The sequence below is a fragment of the Pangasianodon hypophthalmus genome, chromosome 5, assembly GCF_027358585.1.
Source record: "Pangasianodon hypophthalmus isolate fPanHyp1 chromosome 5, fPanHyp1.pri, whole genome shotgun sequence".
In the NCBI taxonomy this organism is placed as follows: Eukaryota; Metazoa; Chordata; class Actinopteri; order Siluriformes; family Pangasiidae; genus Pangasianodon; species Pangasianodon hypophthalmus.
In genome coordinates, this window is record NC_069714.1 from 25298895 (window position 1) to 25314453 (window position 15559).

The 15559-nt window shown below is 36.0% G+C and overlaps 1 protein-coding gene across 1 annotated transcript; it reads left to right on the forward strand.

The window, feature by feature from the left end:
• Positions 1-564: 564 nt before the first annotated feature.
• LOC117597316 (uncharacterized) lies at positions 565-7640 on the forward strand. Its single transcript, XM_053234433.1, has 7 exons — positions 565-839; positions 1455-1529; positions 1865-2176; positions 2589-2864; positions 6087-6195; positions 7174-7204; positions 7318-7640. The coding sequence occupies exons 1-7, from the start codon at positions 761-763 to the stop codon at positions 7456-7458; spliced, it is 1023 nt and encodes a 340-aa protein (XP_053090408.1). The 5' UTR covers positions 565-760; the 3' UTR covers positions 7459-7640.
• Positions 7641-15559: the final 7919 nt, after the last annotated feature.

Sequence of the window (15559 nt, forward strand, 5' to 3'; positions counted from 1 at the left end):
AACTAACTGTTGTATAAATAGACTGTATATTTGTGTTACATTTTTGTCTTTATATATTTTTTTGTACATTTATACATTTCAGAAATATTTTGTTTCTCAATTTACTTTTAGATTGATTGGCTCTACTTAACAGCTTTGGGTTTTGGACTGTCTCTTGTTTATTAGAGTTAACACTGTTAAATACACAAATTTTGCAATGCTTTATTAATGATATGTTATTTTTACAAATTTTAGAAATGATGATTATAATAGTAGTTTGGCATTAAATTTAGCATGATATTAGATTGGATGTAATAAGTCACAGCTTTAGAGTCTGTAAAGTTCAGGGAATTGATTTTCAATAGCAAATTAAAAGATTTGTAGTCAGGCCAGCATTTTCTGATCTTTCATCTATAATTAGGATAACTCAGTAATATTAGCAACTGCAACAAAAATATTTTATTGGACCTACTACTAATATCTCTGTTTACACCCAAAAGGTTTTTTTTTCTTACAATTTCTTTTTTAAATGTGTTCCGGCTTTGATAAGTTTTGCTAAGACACCAGAAGAAGGAAGTGGCCAGACCAAGAGACATTGCTGTAGTGGTAGCTGACATCTGATATCACAGCAAGCACTCTGAAGTGAATCGAAGGTTTTTTTATGGAGGGAAAAAGACAATATATATGACAGACTTTGAGTGTAGAAAAAGAAGCGAAAGATCAAGAGAAAATAAAGAACAAAAAAAGACATATTTCCTTGTTGGGATATCAGTATCAAGGCATGGAAAACAAATTAAGCCTGAGATCCTTTCTTTCTTTCTTTCTCTTCACTGTCTGGCTTACAAGAAGTCTTGCCTCAGGTTTGCTTGTTTCTTATTACTTGTTCTCATTTTATTTTTATTCTTTTGTGAATATGATTACAGTCAGAAGAGCAAGGTGTATGTTGGAATATTTGATGGAATTTCTTTGTTCAGAGATTTTGAATCTTATAATTATTATTATTTTTTAAATTTTTTTCCCAAAAAGCAATCGTTTTATTGGCAGATATTTTAATTATTGGCAGATATTTTACTTCACTTCACTGATTCTACAATGCGAATGCCACTGATCAAGCTTTATTTTGGTTTTCTTTCAAATTAATTCAAAATGAGCTTTTTATTTATTTATTTTTTAAATACGCCTTTAAATATGTAACACAGATGGCATGTGATGGCATTTTGATTATAATAACACACAATTTGAGAGAAGTTTTGTTTGTGAATGTGATAATCTGTTTTTTTTTCTGTTTAAATTCTCATTTACCTTACAAGTCCTAATAACAAACCTAATTAATCAGTGTAACCTGATGAATAACAACTTGTAACAGTACTTTCTGTTAAATGAACTTTTACACAATAAAGTAATAATACAGTAATAAGTTATGCTGTGCTCACATTAACCCATTACTAAAAATTTGTGAACTGTGTAACCCTCAGGAACAGATGGCGAAACATCTCTTCATTCTAATAAAACACTGCCACGCTCTACTTCAACCAACGAAAGGCTTACAGGTAAAAACTTATAATGAATGGCTTGTAATTGATTACTACTATGTCAAGGGCTTCTCAGAAGACCAAGACCTTTAGACAGAATCTCGTTGATGATTTTTAAAAAGTTTAAGATCTTAACGTTATCACCGATGATTTAAAGAAACAGGATTTCAAGAAACATAAATGACAAAGTGTGTCAAGTATTCTTGACAAAGCAGAGTCAAGCTCACTTTTGCTGGAAAAAGCCTAGAAGACTTGATGTCTGGTGTGTTGTACAAATAAACTGTTGTTATCTTTGCTTTTTTTATAATTAATTGTAGATTAAATAATGTGATTTTGTTAAATGTGTCTTCCAGTTTACAGAAATGAGTATGCTGAATTGGGCACCACTGTCACCTTAAACTGCACCAACACAAAGATCGCATGGCGTGACATGTTTTTTGTCATCTGGAAAATTCATTTGCAAGACAAAGAGTGTATGATTGCTGTGGCTAAAAATGACTCAGACTATGACACCTGCCAAGATGGGAAAAAGCTGAACCGCACATCAGAGGGAACCTACCACCTGATCATCCCAAATTTCTCTGTTCAAGATGAAGGAAATTACACCTGTGACATTTCGTACCAATCAGGTGGCTCGGTGGAAATTATCAAGGTCTCTGCTTTCGGTAAGTGAACGATCTCTGTTTAGCTAACATAGAAAACACACTGCTGTGATGGTCTCACTTTCCATTGTTACTGTGCAATGTTTCTGTATTTAATGATTGTAATTTATATACTGCTTTATATTTGGTCCTTATGGGATCAATAAAGTAGGAAGCACATGGAGATTTCTGACAATGGCACAACTTTCTGTGGCTGGGAGTCCAAGAGAGCATAACTGGGCTTGGTTGGGAAGGATGGCATGCCTCTCTCCAAACTTTAGGGCAGAAAGGATAGAGTCATAATTGCTAATAGAATCTCCAAAACATAGCAAACTGCTGAGCCTGATGTATAAAGACCTTAATGTAGGATTTGGTTAGATGAGGTGTACATACACAGGAAAAACTGAACCTGATCTTGGTAAAATGTCTCTCCTAGCCCGTCCAGACCTATCTGGCTGGCTGGAATCTGAGCACGGACATACTGTCGCTGTGTGTGAAGCTAAAGGCAAATCAGCAGCCTCCATTCACTGGGAAACACCGTGGAACTCATCCTCTCCCATCATGCAAGCATCTAAGACTCAAGACAAGCTTTTCACAGTGATTAGCCGCTTATACCTTCCTCGACATGCTTCTCATACAAACCTCACTTGTTTGGCCACTGCCAATGACTCCAAGCACACCAAGACTCGATTTAACAACTTCACTTTCAGAGGTAAGCCGTCCAGATTTTTTTTTAAATATTTAAGGTAATATTACTGTTAAACAAGAAATACAATACAATAAATACTAATAATAAAAAAGTATAAAATACAGCTTACAATTCTTTATTCAATTTACAGTGCAAAAGTACTAAATTTATAATCAAAATTTTTCAATGTAATGTATTAAAATAAGAGTACAAAAAATGTCACAAATGCAAAAAAAAAAAAAAAAAAATCTGTCTCAAATCAGTGTGTGATTTGAGACAAATTTTTTTTTTTTTTTGCATTTGGATCAAGGGATGTACAGAATAAAACACCTGGGGTGTACTGTTATAGAAGTTATACTGTTATAATCATTGTCAGGGTGGTGTCAATTGGCCTGAGAGTTACTTTTACCACCTCAAAATTAATAATTTTCCAATAATAGCATATCCCAAGGTGTACCCATATACCACAGCAATTTGCTAAAAATTAAAATTTTTATTTATTAAAGAATGTCACACTTTTTATTCTTTTACAGTCACTTTTAATGTTGTAAAAAATACGTGTCTTGCACCTGCAACTATTGTCAGAGCTGCTGATATATGCTGCTAAATTAATCAGCACTTTCTGAAAAATCAGAAGCTAGCATTCAACAGTGCTATGGTATATAAAAATATATTAGTATAGCACTCCCAATTATATTATATCTCTCAAAAGCTTGATGAATATATTAGCATATTTTGTATAATATATATATATATATATATATATATATATAATTATACAGTATATGATAATATATTTATCAGGCTTTGAACTTTTATACATGAACTCTGCATATATATATATATATATATACATTCTAAGTGAAAAAAAAAAAAAATTTTCTCCACTCGGATTACTTTGTTTCATTTTTCAGCATCCATGCCCCTGCTGCTCCTGCTGATAAGTAATAATTACTTGGAATAAATACAGAGGTGAAAAAGTCAAAGTACAAAAACTCCATTGCTGTACTTAAGTACATTTTTCAAGTGTCTGTAATTTAACTGACTTTTTTTTTCTTGACTTTTCTTGACTTTTGATATTTATGCACCACATGTTTACTGAGTTCAGGCATTTCAGCCACACTCATTGCTAACGGGTGCATAAAATCAAGATAAAATAAGATAAAGTAAATTTTTGAAAAATAAAATAAGATATAAAAGTAAAAATATAAAAATGTATGCATAGCATAAGTATGTATCATATACATGTATAGCTATGTTAAGGTGCAAGAAGTACAGTATATTGTGTTGCAGTTCTCTACAATGTTATATTTATGTATACAGTATTATCCACAGTTAATACGAGATAGTTATCCACAGATGAGTTACTGTCTACTGAGGAGGTAGTTACAGTGTCGATGTATTGTGTCCAGTGGTGGACAGTAACGAAGTAAATGTAATTCGTTACTGTACTTAAGTAGCTTTTTCGCGTATCTGTACTTTACTGAAGTATTTCCATTTGGGGAGACTTTTTACTTTAACTTCACTACATTTCAAAGTCAAATATCTTACTTTTTACTCAACTACATTTAGCGAAATCAGTCGTTCCTTTGTATTTATGAGAGGATAAAAACTTAACTGGTCGAGCACACGGCAAGCCGCCAATCAGGGTACAGCGCGCACTCTGTTTTGAACTTGTTTTGGTTGCCGCTTGGTGGTATCTACTTAGCGTGAATACAGTTCAGCGATGTTAATACTTTATGTTGGAATATAAATTCTATTCTGACCTAGTTTTGAATGCAGCATATGATGCTTAAACAGTTGGCAGGTGGAGTGGAGTGCTCCTTATTAACCGAGATTGTTATTTTTTCAAATGTTCAGCTTCCAAAGACTGTGATCTAAGCCTGTGCTGAAAATATTGTACTATGTTGCTTACATCTATGACTAGAACCACATTATATATATATATATTTATTTATTTATATTGTCAGTGTTTGTGCATTAATTCCTGTACTGCTTCACATAAAACCTGGTGATGCTTGGTAAATAAAATAACTTGATAAATATAAACTAATGTGTATATATATATATATATATCTCCCACTTAGTGTACTCCTCTGTCTCTATAGTCTTTTATGGAGTGGGTGGGAGGGGTTCTTCAAGATCACTGACACCTTCTCCAGCATCCTCTCTGCACTATCTCCACTGTATCTCCCCCAAAACTGAGCCAGCCTTTCTAATGATCTTTGTCAGTCTGTTAGTGTCCTTTGCTTAAATGCTGCTGCCCCACCACAAAGCATCATAAAATATGACACTTGACACCATAGACTCATAGAAAGTTCTCAGCAGCCCTTCACACCAAAGGACCTCAGCCTACTCAGGAAGAAGAGTTGGCTCTGGTCCTTCTTGTACATTCTTGTCACAACTTGGCACACAGACACCCATGTACTTGTAGGGTTGCAGATGGTTGTGCTGACACCAGTCCACAAAGCTGTTCATCAGGTTCCTGTACTCCTCATCCATTCCCTCCCTAATACACCCCACAATAACAGCGTCATCTGAGAACTTTTGTAGATGACACCTTTCAGAATTATACCTGAAGTCTGAGGTGTAAAAAGTGAAAAGAAAGAGATATACACACACACATATACACACACAGCTCTGTGCTGATCACTGAAACACAGAACACATGTTAGAGCAATCCCGCAAAGGTGCAGATCCTTACCACTCACTTTTCCTGGCTCCGCCCTCCGTTAACAAACCGGTGCTTGCCACGCCCCTGCCTTCACAGCTATCATTCTTACTGACATATTTGTTAAATTTTAGATTTGATAGGAATTTAGATTTACTAATTGACGTTGTCTGATACTAAAACATCAACATGTTACTTTATAAATATATAATTATAGAGAAATGTAGTGATGTAGTGTTTGAAGATGTGGTGAGTAGAAAAGAGATGTTTTCTATTACCATTTATTAAATCACTTCGAAATCAATGCTGCTTATGTCGAGTCATACAACCTAATTTGTCAAAAATCCTGAAAAACAACTTTCAGTCATTAAAAATGTCCACGACTTCATTATGCAGATTGCACAGTACAGTGTGACATGCTCTGGGACATTCTAGAAAGTAGTGAACACTGGTGAATCTTGCGCTTTAATTTGCTTTATGAGTAACTTAGTTTTGAATAGGTCATTTTATAGACATACTGACAACATAAATATTGTACAATATTTTATGTTATGTTACATCTGTTGTCTTTTCAGATGCACATGCCACATGGCCTTTTATTCTCGTGGGAATTTGGGTTACATGCATCATCATAACTCTTTTAACTGGACTCTACATCATGCTCAGAAAGCTCCCAGAGCTAAGGTAAGATACTTTTGATAAACACTGTTGATAGAGTAGTTCTGTTAGCCAATGATATGGTCCTTTATAGGGGTAATTCCTGATCCTAACCTGATCTTTTATAAGGGTAATTCCACAAATGACATGCCAGTTAGTGCTACTAAAATGATTGTTTAAAAAAAAAAAAATTTTTCTGAGTGAATCAATGAAGAAAGCAATAATACCTTCCAGTCATGATTTGATTCAATTCACATTACTGGCTTCATGATTTCAATTCGATTCTCAGAATATTTGAAAAGACTTTTTATTTCTGAATCATGAACAGGTTGAATCTACAGGTTCACTATATTGTAAACATAAATAAATTAATTTATAAATTCTCCCCAAAATTTTGATTGAATAAACAAAGTATCTGATCGACTTAAAATGATCGAGTGGGATAGGTAAAAAAAAAAAAAATACTGGGACAGGTAAAAAGTGCTGTCGAGGTTTTATTAATGTTTCAGATTATTTATCTGAAACATGCACATGTGTTATTGTAAGGGACACTTTTCCTATGTTTAAAATGTCTTTTATCTTTACTTTACATACATATTTGTGAATGGAAAATCAGTGGGATACAAATAGCACCCCAATTGTGGAACCACATGTCCACTGCACGTAGTTGTACATAGTTGCTCAATGACATGTTTATGTAAAACAACCTTTTATTAGACATGACTGCAAGATAATATTAAATTTTCATCTATAGCAACATGAAAATATTTATGACACTTACTACAGTTCTAGGGTTTTTTTAGTGAAATGTTTGTCCTTCACCACCTGGAGAGAACTTCAGTGATAATTTAGCTTAGATTTTGTGTGTAAGAAACCCACCCTAAGTCCAGGCAATAAACTTCACTAAAATATATCTAAATAGCTAATAGGGTTTTATCTAAATAGCATTTTGGTATTCATAATCAGTAATTTATGATCTTGTTCATTGATTTGCTGTGTTTTCAGAAACCTTTGCTACAAACCTGACACACAAGAGGTAAAATATATTATTTACTGCTTTACCCAATTATTTTTTCATCAGATGAATAATGATTATGAAGCATTTTGAAGAATATAGTAAACCAATATCATGGTGGTGATCATTTTTAGCCTAACGATCCTGAAGAACTGCACATCTATGCCAGGTGCGGGCAAAGAGTGGAAGCCATCTACAACTCTCTGTGGACCCCTTCGACGCTTCAAACACATGATCACACACACGTATACACAAATGCACAAACACATTTCTGATAAAGCAGATGTGTTTATGCATAGTGAAATGCGTAGAGGTTTGACCTCGGCAAATGCAGATTCATGCAGGTTTGGTGCACACTTACTCTTTGGATGAAATTAAGACCTAATATTTTTGTTAATGAGAGCTGATGAAACCCCTTCAGAAGAGTTTCCTCCAACATGCAGACTCTGATGAGAGAAACACAAACCAGAGTTATTCAAAGTCATTTTTGTTGTCCCTCAGGAGGAATCTTTTAGTTCATACAACTTCGTGTTTCCCTTTTACAAAGAGTTCCAAATAAAACCCTGTTAGGAAGCTAAGAACCTTTAAGCAGACGTGCCAACATTTACTAATACAGTGGATATAAAAAGTTTACACACTCCTGATAAAATGGCAGGTTTTTGTGATGTAGAATAATGAAACCAAGATAAATCATGTCACAACTTTTTCCACCCTCAATGTGAAATTACGACGTATAAAAATTCAGTGAAAAACAATCAGAAACATTTTAGGGAAAAATAGGAAAAACAAAAAAAAAACTTACAATAACCTGGTTGCATAAGTGTGCACACCCCTAAATTAATACTTTGTTGAAGCACCTTTTGATTTTATTACACCACTCAGTCTTTTTGGCTAAGAGTCTGTCAGCGTGCCACATCTTGACTTGGCAATATTTTCTCACTCTTTCTTGCAAAAACATTCTAGATCCTTGATCTTCTTTTGGTTTAGCCATTCCTTTGTTGATTTGGATGTATGCTTTAGGTCATTGTCATGCTAAAATGGGAAATTTGATGATGGGAAATGGGAAAAAAGCCTCAGTTCTGGCTGAAGAAAAAAGCAGCCCTAAATAATGATGCTGCCACCACCATGCTTCATCGTGGGTATGGTGTTCATTTGGTGATGTGCTTTTTTTTTTTTTTTTTTGCACCAAACACATTTTGCCACATAGTTTAGAATGATTTAGCTGGGCTTGGATTTTTTTTGTGAGAAAAGGCTTCTGTCTAGCTGCCCTACCCCAGAGCCCAGACATGAAGAATACGAGAGATTGTTGTCACATGCAGAGAGCAATCAGTACTAGTCAGATATTCCTGCAGCTCCTTTAATGTTGCCATAGGTCTCTTGGGAGCCTCCCTGGTATTTGTCTTGTCCTTTTATAAATTTTAGAGGGACGTCCTGTTCTTGATGATATCATTGTGGTGCTCCATTTTCTCCACTGGTTGATGATGGCCTTTATGGTGTTCCATGGTACATCTAATTGTTTTGGAAATTTTTTGTACCTCTCTCCTGATTGATACCTTTCAACAGTGGGACCCTATACAGGCTTTGTAAGTTTTTTGCAGACCATGGCTCCAGAAGTCATGGCTTCAGACCATGGCTTCAGATGAAACCAAGAAGATGTGACAAAAATCCTACAAACAGCTTGTGTTTATTTGGGGTTAATCAGAATAATTCATTGATGACAGCTGTATGAGAATTACTTTTGAACATGAGATTGAATGTTATTGGTTCATTCTGAACAAAGCCACATTCCCAATTATAAAAGGGTGTGCACACATATGCAACCAGGTTGTTGTTGATCATTATAAAGTTTTTTTCCCCTTTGTTTCCATAAAATGTTTCTGATTGTTTTTCACTTAATTTTTATTCAATGTAATTTCACATTGAGGGTGGAAAGAGTTGTGACATGATTTATCTTGGTTTCATTATTTTACATTACAAAAACCTGCCATTTTAACAGGGGTGTGTAAACTTTTTATATCCACTGTATTAGTAAATGTTGGCATGTCTGCTTAAAGGTTCTTAGCTTCCTAACAGGGTTTTATTTGGAACTCTTTGTAATAGGGGAAACACGAAGTTGTATGAGCTAAAAGATTCCTCCTGAGGGACAACAAAATTTATTTTTAATAACTCTGGTTTGTGTTTCTCTCATCAGAGTCTGCATGTTGGAGGATGCCCTTCTGAAGGGGTTATTCTTTAAAAGGTCTTGGGCTTGGGGGCAAACAGAATCCAAAAAGGCTGAACTCTTTGGTGAAAAAAAAAATGGAGGAGCTAATTATTATTAAGTATGAGTCACACCAGACTTGTTGCCTTGATTTCTTTCTGCCTGCTAGGGCTTACTTGTTAGCATTGTTGGCACCTCTACTTAAGAACCACTGAAGGGTTTTATGAAGTATGGAAATTTAAACTATTTCCACTAATTCCACAGTGAAACTGTAACAAAGCCAGGTTGGTACTGTAATGTGTTTTCTTATTTTATATATGCAATATTAAGTGTAGTTAAAAAAAAACCCATTTCACTTGTACAGTACTGTTGTTGTGTCATTAATATAAATATGTAGCATATTAATTAATGGACATGTCCTTACACATTCTTGTAACAAACTCCGAGGAGATACGGATGTGGGTAGATCCAAGTACAGATTTATTTTAAGGTCTGATACACATGTGATACACACTGGGGACATGATTTTGTGTTACCATACATTGCATATGACTCTAGATGAGGTATTGTTTTGTAAGGAGTTAAATTCTGCAATACTGATTAACACACCTGCTTAGTAGCCCACATCCTCTCCAGATGGCAAGCTATTTTGTCATGAGCAGCATCATTTTCATGCCTGCTGAAGTTATATTCTCACTAAATTCTCACTAGACATTTAAAATGTTTTCTGGTGACAGAATAGTCTCTAGATTGTACTTTCAATAGCACATGATTCTATCTCCTATCCGAGTGATTTTGCCAAAGGGCGATGGAAGCATCACTTTCACACCATTTATGCTCCCATCTTTATCTCTGCAATAGATAGTTTAGATAGTTAGATAAAATTTATTCATGATCAATAGATTGAACTCTGATAAGCACATGAGACTAGCTCCTATCTGATCGATTTTGACAAGGAGATGGGAACTTTTTAAGCATTAATTTCATGCCTGTGTAATTTACACACCCATCCTTATCCCTGTAAACACACAAAACTATTTGTCTTAATGTTTCACAACCAAAGTCAGCAACCAAAGCCGACAGTGAGTACACTCAATGACTCTAAGGATGTCAGTATTAGATAAGTATTAGTCAATAAGAAAAACCCGCACAATACCAACTGAATAACAGTTGATCTTTTGATGGGTGATACACACAGATTTGTGTGTGTATGTATGAAGACATTACCACTTAAATAAACTTCTAGCAATCTGTTACGGGCATATTTTGGGGATTGGGTTTGCATAGCTCAACACCTGGTAGCACCCTGGCAAAAGAACACACATACAAGCTGCTGCAGAGGGTGTTCACCACATCACACACAAATACAGCATGTGTGAGGAATAAGTGAAAGTAGTTTACATGGTTTGCCAATATAAAATCATTAAATCACTGCATCTGTACACAACATTAAACTAAATTATAAACACATTAAATGTAAAAAGTCATTCTTTAAAGAACAATAGTCAATTTTTTACATTTCCAAAAAGGACAAATTACCTGGAAAATGTGCAGAGCATGATAAAAAAAATGGTTTAAGCCATGGCCTCAGCACGAGTGTATTATGTGGCTAAAAATACATTTGCAAAACTGTAAATGCACTTCAATCGGGAGTTGTTTGAATGGGCCTTGTGTCAGTCATTTTCACTGTCATAGACACTGCTCAATGGCCCTTCACTAGCAGCCCCATCCCTGCAGCATAAAGGGAGAGGAAAGAAACATGAAAAAAACAAGCCTATAAGCCCCCAGTACTGCCAGATAACTCGTGTGTTAGCAAACATCATGCTGTGCTTCAGAAAAAAACAACAACTTAATGACATGAAATGCAATAATACCAGGATAAACACCGGCAGTGCTTTTCCAAGACAAAATATTTTATCACTGATGAAGGAATGAAGCTGGACATGGAGTTCGCAATGTTGCTCATAGAAAGTCCTGTAAATGCAATCTGTATAAAGCTTTGAACTGTTTCAGTGGTCTTCTTTAAATAACAAATCCAGTAGGTACTGCTTTAACAACCAGAGTACTTCTGTAGCATGATAAGACAATAAAGTCACTCAGGAGAAATCAATTATCATTGGCATTAATCACCAAACACAATAAATCAGCACTTGCTAAGGAGAGATGCTAATTTAAGTGCTAGGTTAGAGGCTAAGTACAAACAGGTGAAGAAAAAAATAGCCAGTTAGTTGGAAGAAGCTTCTGGCTTTATCAACTAATTCTATATAAGAATTACTGTAGGTCCTGGTGTGGAGCTTTGTGCACACAGAAGATTTGGGGCGGGCTCAAGGAATAAAAAATAAATAAATTCAAATGTTAAACCCACCACTTAACCGTCAGAGACTTAATCTTGAAAGAAAGACCAATCTTGCCTGATGCTCCTTTAATAAAACAAAAATAGAGTTGGTAAATTGCTGTAGTATAAGAGGAATAAAACACTTTGGCATGTGGTCTTGTTGGAAAGTAATCAACATCAAAGTTGCATCACATCACCCCGTCATCGATTTTCTGTTTTATTCCTTACTTTGTATACTGCTTATTAATGATTATATTAACTAATAATTAAATTAAGCAGAACTTGACAATATCCCCATGTGACAGTCAAATAACTATAGATATACACAGCTGAACTCTTAGATTTAGATCTTATAGCTGATTAGCATTTTCATTCTAGATGCTGATTTTTAGTCCCATTATTTTGCCAAGTACATTAGGAGTGAAACACAGTTTAATGCAATGTGAAGCAAGAGAGAAAAGTATGTGTGCGTGATTTTGTATTTGTTTCTATTTTCGCACCATTAAAACCGATCTGAGGTTCATGTAGAAACAGCACTGAGTGTGTGTGGGACGAAAGAGGAGGATAAGTTGAGTGTCATTGGCATAGCAGTGGAATGAAAGCCTATGTGAGGATATGACCTCACCATGAGAGTGGTCATAGAGGGAAAACAGAAGCAGGCCGAGCACTGAGCCTTGTGGGACACCAGTGCAGAGTCTGCATGGAGCAGATGTGGATCCCCTCCATGTCACCTGATATGACCATCCTTTCAGCTAAGATGCAAAATATTGCTGTGCTGTGCCACAAATTTCAAGACTCCTGAGGATGATCAGGAGAGTCTTGTGATTGACTATGTTAAAGGCAGCTGAAAGGTTGAGGAGGATGAGGACTGATGACAGTTTGGCTTATTGAGTGGCATGAAGTTTCTTACTAAAGACCAACAGGGCACTTTCTGCTGAGTGTGCTGCTTTGAAGCCAGACTGTTCTTAATATCACAGCTAACATTACACACACAATTAAGATTATGTGTGTAATGTTAGTTGTGATATTAAGCATCATTTCTCACCAAACACTCCGGAGACCTCTGAGCTCTACAGCTCACCTGGACGTGGTCTATTTCCCTCGACATGGTGAAAACTGGTTTTGAAACAGAATAGAATCCTTACACCTTCACATTCAAACAGATATGATGCTTTACCCTTTAAGAATTATAGCATTTTCTTTTGTGAGCACACTATTACTCTTACTACTAATACTACTATTAAGAAGAAGAAGAAGAAGAAAAGAAAAGACAAAGAGAATTTATAAATCAGGTATAATTGTGGAAAACTGTACTTATTCATAGTTTATCTGTTCTCTGAATCCCTTGTTGTCCTTATTTTTCTTGTGAACCAAGCGATGGAAATACTTATGTTATATGTAATAAACTCTATCTCGCCTTGGGGTACCATAGAGACTGTAAACAACCAGCCAAAGCCTTACTTTAATTTTACTGCCAGAGGGCGCAATGGCACTATATCCCCTTACAGCAGACATACTATCCTATACTGTTTGGGTTTTTATTTCCTATATTTTTTTCATTGGCTAACAAAATAAAATAAAATAAGACCAAATGAAAAGAATCTTATAATAAGGCAGTAAGCAGTAAAAAAAAACATAACATTACATTTTCTCTATAATCGAAATTGCATGATTGATGCTCCTCATAGAAATCATTAAATATTTCCACACATCTGTCATTTTCACTGTTGATCTGCTGTGCAAATTGTTTGAATGCATCTGAGCATTAATGAACTCCAAATGGCTCATCTGCTGTTTTTATTACAAAAAAGAAGACGGCTCTTTTGGCATAGCTTCTACTGTACTCCCATTGCCCATGCCACCGTGACCATGGTCTCACATATGGTCTCACATGGTTCATCCTAGACGACCAGGGCAGTCGTAGTGCAGTGGTTAAGCTCTTGGACTACTACTCAGAAGGCCAAGAGTTCAAATCCTGTCACTGCTGGGCCCTTGAATAAGGCCCATCACCCTCAACTGCTCAGTTTTAAAAATGTAAGTCACTTTGGATAAGGGTGTCTGCCAAATGCTATAAAAAAATGTAAATATGGCATAGTTCCTGTTCCTGTTTTCTGATTGTATGTGGGGAGTTTTTTGCCTGTGTCTGTGTTTAAACTATACAGTTTTTTTCTTTTTCCATCAATAATTTTGTGCTATCATTTTTCTTGTATTTGTAAGAGCTGTAAGAGCTGGAGAGAGAGCTACAGACAGAGTACTGTGGGTGAACAAACGTGGGTGCGGTGGTGGCAGGTTTCCTAGTAGCACTCGGCTGCAACGGGGAATAAACAGTCCTAAGATCCAGGCTAGCAGACAGTAATCCACCGGGGTGCAGGGTACCGGCAACAGAGAGACCGTGGAAGCTGCACAGAATACAGACACGACAACAATGAACTGACAAAGACAGGACAAACACTGAGGCTTAAATAGAGCAGTAAGTAAGTGGCAGCTGAAACTAATGACCTAATCAGCGGTAGTGCACAACATGGCCAGAAGAGGCCGGTGAACCCGTGAACCATGACAGTAGAGGTGTGAATTAGCAAAGGCGTTATCTGAAGCAGTAATATGCTCTCACCCCATCCCAGTGCAGCGTGGCAATGTAGCTTACAGCAGATTATGGTTGCTGAACTCCTGGATGTCCAGGTGGTGCCCCGAAAACTATGTGGGCTTTATTGATAATTGGAATAGTTTTGAGGGCAGAACTGGCCTGTTAGGGCAGGATAGTATCCATCCCACTCAGGAAGGTGCTGCTATCATTTCTTGAAGCATAACTCATAGTCTTAGAACAGGTCTAGTTAATTGGTGACAATCCAGCGCCAAGGCCAGGGAGTAGACAAGCAGGCTAAACCGACTGTCTGCTAGCTGGCTTGAGTCATTCCACTATATTGAGGCTGTGTCTGTTGCCTGAGCTAAACAAAAATGTAGAAAAACTCAGAAAGTTTCTTTTAGTAACCTAATGCACAGCCAGCACCTTTGATCTGATAAATCAAGCACTAGCACTGTTAAATATTAGATCTCTTACTTCTAAAGCATTTATTGTTAAAGGAACTATTGCTGATCAGGAGTTTAATGTACTGTTTAACAGAACCATGGATTAAATTAATGAGTATGTAGCATTAAATGAAGCTAGTCCTCCTGGATACAGTTATATACATCAGGCTTATCTATCTAGCAGACGAGGAAGTGTCGCACTTGTTTATAAAGATATTCTAAGCATCACATAAAAACCTGGTCATGAATTCGATGCATTTGAAGTTCTTTTTTTATAACATAACATAGGTAGACTCAAAAAATAAGTCTACTCAGTCAATTCCACTAAATATTATTTACAGACCCCCAGGGCCATATTCAGAATTTCTTCATGAATTTGGGGATTTCGCAACATCAAAAGGCCTGGAAGACCACTAGAGACAACTAAAGTGGTTGATCGCAGAATTCCTTTCTTGGTGAAGAAAAACTCCTTCATAACATCAAGTCAATCAAGAACACTCTGGATGAGATAGACATATCATTGTCAAAGTCTACAATCAGAGACAAGTTCATGAATGTAAATACAGATGTTTTACCTCAAGATGCAAACCAATAGTAACACTCAAGAACAGAAAGGCCATATTAGACTTGCTAAAAAAACTCTAAAAAAGCCTGACCAGTTCTGATGCAAGATTAAATCATACAAGAATGATGGGAAGAGAAGAGTATGGAGGAGTAAAGGAAGGTCTCATGTTAAAAGCATACCACATCATCTGTCAAACATGGTGAATGTATGGCATGTATGGCTTCCAATGGAACTGGGTCACTGGGTCAC

What these genes read in the sequence shown, in the direction of transcription:
- LOC117597316 (XM_053234433.1), top strand. Translation starts at nt 761, where the DNA reads ATGGAAAACAAATTAAGCCTGAGATCCTTTCTTTCTTTCTTTCTCTTC. An exon ending in TACAAGAAGTCTTGCCTCAG is followed by an intron (nt 840 to 1,454) that starts GTTTGCTTGTTT and finishes TGTAACCCTCAG; the next exon opens with GAACAGATGGCGAAACATCT. An exon ending in AACCAACGAAAGGCTTACAG is followed by an intron (nt 1,530 to 1,864) that starts GTAAAAACTTAT and finishes TGTGTCTTCCAG; the next exon opens with TTTACAGAAATGAGTATGCT.